General features: G+C 44.5%; 1 protein-coding gene across 2 annotated transcripts in view; it reads right to left on the bottom strand.

The window, feature by feature from the left end:
• Positions 1-5,000, bottom strand: part of fgf14 (fibroblast growth factor 14) — a gene marked incomplete at both ends in the record, with an annotated part of 96,824 nt that overhangs the window by 33,059 nt on the left and 58,765 nt on the right. The window contains one exon of one of the 2 annotated variants that reach the window (XM_083681678.1): positions 4,008-4,200. The exons of the other annotated variant lie outside the window; for it this stretch is intronic. Within the exon in view, the coding sequence (XP_083537804.1) occupies positions 4,008-4,200 (193 nt within the window). Of the gene's footprint in view, positions 1-4,007; positions 4,201-5,000 lie in introns of those variants that run through there. 2 annotated transcript variants of the gene reach the window in all.

Here is a 5,000-nt window from a genome sequence, read left to right as displayed (position 1 = left end):
ACAGTTGTTGTAGAGGACATATGGACACACTCCTATCAGCATCCACTGAGTCTATCTGGCGTGCGAATCTCATAATCTGTTGATGTAACCTATTAATCTGATGGTGTAATCTGGTATACTAATGAGGGCCAGTGTAATGTCATATTATGAGCGGTCACAGCTGGTGGTCCCCACCCCCCCTCCCCAACCCTCCTCCCCACCCCTCCCATTTCATTTTCCTCTGATATATATTTTTTTACATGGATCTATAATAATCAGTGTCAATATCTGACTACACCAGGAACTAAAAATGGCTTTCTAAATCCGATCTCTACAACCCACTCATTGGTTTTGCGTCCACATCTGGTGTCAACAATGAACACCAATCAACTGTGCTCAGCTAGCTTTGGACAATAACTTGATTCCTTGTACGGATGTAAGATTAAACCTTCTTTAAAACAATCAACGGCAATTGTCTCGATTCTGAAATGTTCTGGATTACGCAACAAACAAACAAACAAAAAAAATTTGGACTGCAGAATGTTGCTTTGAATCTAAATGGAGCATATTCAGCATGTTTACATAAGACAGGAGCTGCATTTCCATAGAATAAAGAGAATGCATCTTCTCCTGGAAAATGCTTGTACTCAGCAGTGAACTGACATGTTTATCCTGAGCCTGTTGGCATGGTGTTGACAGAGGGGTGTGTATATGCTGTTCCCCTAAGCAGCATGGGAAGAATGAAATGGTCATTAACTCAGTCTTTATCCTTCATTTCATCTGAACCATACCTCGTCTCTTTTACCAAATACATACTTTACCAGGGAAGCTGGTTAACAACACAGTCTCACCAACAACATCATGATCTGGAGAGGAGTTGAAGAGAAAAGAGGGGTTGAATTAAACAATTGTAAACTGGGGGAGACACCATGATAGTGCCTGGGAGCAGGTGGGCCATGTAGATGCCAGGGGTAAAAGACCCTACTCTTGTGACAAGTGCCATGGGGTCTTGAATGACCACTGTGGGTCATTAATTTGGCCAAAGTCATACATAATCAATGTGAAACCCACATCCCTACCAGCACTATGTCTCAACCAACGGAAGCAACTGGTTCACTGTACATATCAAAGTAAGAAAAAGCCTGGTCTCCTGACTGGAAAATTAATTCGGTCTCCCTTAAATGGGAGGAAAAAGGCTCTCCGGTCCATTTCCCTCTACCCTCTCCCAGGGAGGTCCTAGTTCCAGTGTGTCTTCAGCTGTGGAAGGCCTGAAAAAGTAAGACAACTGTGGTGACTGCCTGCGTTATCACACCACATATGATCGGTGGTGCATGCGGCTTTATTCGCTGGAAATGTCCTTCTGGAGAGACCAGTATTGAATTAAGCACACCAAACAACCCATTACTCTTCCTTAGCCGTGTGTGTGTGTGTGTGTGTGTGTGTGTGCGTGCGTGCGTGCGTGCGTGTGTATGTGTGTGTGTGTGAGAGAGAGAGAGAGAGAGTGAGAGCCCTAGTGTGGGCAGCATTTTCCAAGCGGCCCTTTGTGTGCCCTGAAAGCTGCGGTTAGAAATCGCACGCTAAAGATTTTCCCAACTCTCATGTGAGCGGGAAATTAATGAGGTATATTCCCACCAGGCGCTTAATCACAAATAACACAAATTAAGCCGAGGGACAACCAAGTGTTTGCCCCGTGGTCTGATTAGAACTCCATCATCCAGAAACCAGGACAAATCCTCCATTTCAGGGCAGCTTTTCCCCTTCACATTTTCTCATTGCATTCTTACAATATATTATCTGAGGACCGAGGTCATGTTTTGTGGAGCCCCAATGGACGGCTTGCCAATGTTTCTCTGGGCACTGTCAGTGAAATCTCATCATTATTCTGAGGCTCACAGAGGCCCATGAGTTTCTATGATAAAATGGCCGTGGCAGGTGTGTTGTTGTCAAGGCGTTTCTGGGGTAATTCGTCACCGCGGGTTAGTCTGGCATACGCGTCTTTGACTCGTAGATTTATTTGTGCCAGAGTACCCCTGTAGACATCCGTGACAGGTACTAAGATGTACAGCATGCCACAGAGCCAGCCCTGCTGGGCCTATTAGAGTTGTATCAGTCCCTGGCCCATCTATTGGCATGGCCTAGTATTAATTTCCTTCCTAAGCTACAGGGATTTCTGTCCACACGCCAGCATAACTGGGTTATTGGACAGGTTGTCCAGACAGACAGACTGACAGACGACCAGACAGATACACTGCTACACCGTCACAGACACATTTATATAGACACACACACACTCACACACACACACACACACACACGCGCGCGCACACGCACACGCACACGCACACACACACACACATACACACACATACACACATACACACATACACACACAGATGCAAAAAGGACATGCAATCACAGACGCAGACACAAAGTCTCATACAGTCCAACAATGGCCATGTATTCCTTCATATCATATTTTTCCATGAAGTGGAAATGATGTTTGTAGCACATAAGTGGCATTGAGAACCCACTGTCAAAATCAACAGATGATGCTCTAGCATTCTGAAGCACTTTGAATCATGTCTGAATCCTTCAATTATACAGTAGCTGCTTTAGTTATTACATATTAATTTACTTTGGACAAACTGTCTGTAATCTGCATAGAAACTCACTAGATTTCCAATATAGCACAACTGCTGCCACACCCATAATCAAGGCTTAGCCAGATAACAAGTGCACGTAATGATTTCACTGTTGATATTTAATGTTATTGATCTGCTAAAATGCTGACTAGGATGTGCAATTCTAGCATGCAAACACACGCATACGACAAAGACTACAGAGGAGAATGAGTAAAAATATGTGCTAATATGTCTATGACCAATAATTGGTCACAAAATAGATGATTCATGTTGGCTGAAAATATCACATATAAGCAAAGGCAGAAATAAATCATCCATAAGGCCTTTTGTTGATAGAAGAACATACAAACCTAATCACAATGTAGTGCAAAAACCTATGTCCTCTATCTAAATCATTATACAAATAAGATTTTCAGGATTTGTCTACAAATAATGTAGATTTAAGGAAAATAAGCACTCCATTTTGCAATGTAGAGAGATAGCATCTCTCCTGCAACAGGTTTAACACCTGATGATCCCAGATGGAGAATGCAGCTGTCAATCAGAGAGAGAGAGGGAATATAGGAAAAATGTTCACATGTATGAAATGCCTACAATTCTGCTTGGCGACAAAAATGCAAATAATTGACACTGCTGCGCTGAAACAGTGGTTCACGGTGCTCTTTACCAGCCCCAGGTGGCTAAATTAGAGAAAATGCATATGACATTTTCATAAGTGGAACGAATTTCGAGGCTTCGAATAAAAGGCCGTGGCCCACGGTTTCATAAAATTATCCGAGAAAAGATTATGTTTGAAAAGCCCCCTTTACGAGGGAGATATTGACCTTTTAGTTTGCATAGCAATGAATTTCATTCGTGGTTTTGGTGATGTGCACTGTGCATTTCAGCAATTCATGCATGAGGTTCATAGCGATCGGGCCGCTTCCAGCAATGCGCGGTGACAGCTCTCTAAACCTGTCTAAAGCATCACGCTCAGCTCGTCTGGAGCCTGTCAGCTACCTGAGATTGCATGTAAATCAGAGGCAGATTTGTTTTCCTCCCTTCCCAGTGTGCTTCGAAAGGGTACCAACCACAACAGGCACACACAAGAGCCGTGATCAACAGACAGCAAACGACAGCAACATGCGTGTCTCCCTATTTGCCCTTTTACGCACGGTGAAAAATACTAAATGCAAACATGTTGTATCGAAATACAATTGATTTCTGTAATTGGACACTATGCCTTGATGATAAATAACATATAAGACAAACGAAAACATTTAAAACTGCCTCATTCAAATCACTCAGCCGAGGTTAAGGAAGATGGATGTGTGTGGAAACAGGTTTACGTTACTGCACAATGCGTTACGCACACACCAGACACCCCAAACACAAAACTTCCCACACCTTGTCTCCGTAGTCGCCGCTTCCTGAGGCCGAAGATACGCACTTTGGAGAAGATGTCGACCAGGTTTCCATTGCAGAGCCCCTTGTTCTTGTTGGGGCTCTTTCTCCGCCGGTTGGGTTGCGGCCGGTCTGCATGCTGCTCCCGTGCCTGTCTCTTCTGCCGGATCAACCCACTAGCGATCGCGGCAGCCATGGCTCAGAATCTCACAACTGTTCAAGTCCAGTCTGCACACGAAGTACAGACAACATAAACAACCGTCTTTGAGAGCTCGGGGTCCGGGTCACAGTCCCATGGTGGCGGCTAGACTGTCCGGTCCGTGGTGAGGGGTCAGGTGCACTATTTTTTAATAATTGTCTTTATTGTCCAGGCACTACATTGTAATAGTGATATGAAACGATACGTTGCCATCTTAAGCACAATTCGTGGGCATAATATAAATTGATATTACTTCATTTTCCATCCATATTCTAAGCAGGAATTATACTCGACAGTAGTTGGAGAAACTGCATGGCTAAACTCACCCCGAACGATATTGCAGATCATCAGTCATACCTGCGTATTGATTTTCGATTCATTGCCGGTGACATTTTCAGTTCCATCTCCTACTAAATGTCCAATGCCGGTTACATCTCCCCGCTCTCCGATCTTCCCCTCCTTTCCTCCTCTCCTTCTGAGGACAGCGTCTGCGCTCAGGACTCAGCACGCTGGACAGCAGTGGCCACGCCGAGTATGTGTGTGTGTGTGTGTGTGTGTGTGTGTGTGTGTGTGTGTGTGTGTGTGTGTGTGTGTGTGTGTGTGTGTGTGTGTGTGTGTGTGTGTGTGTGTGCTGAAGTGTGTGTGTTTGTGTGTATGCCGCCAGTGACAAACAAACAAAAGCGGTTTCTGGCAATTATCACCGTCTGAGGGCGAGCAATCACTCACTCGGGTGGAGCTCTGGAAACCACGACGTTTACGCACACATATTAACCAAGTTTGCAATCCGCAACACTGTT

This window comes from Argentina silus (genome assembly GCF_951799395.1).
Source record: "Argentina silus genome assembly, chromosome: 12".
Taxonomy (NCBI): domain Eukaryota; kingdom Metazoa; phylum Chordata; class Actinopteri; order Argentiniformes; family Argentinidae; genus Argentina; species Argentina silus.
The sequence above is the reverse complement of the archived record's forward strand: the minus strand, read 5'-3'. Positions and strand labels throughout refer to the sequence as shown.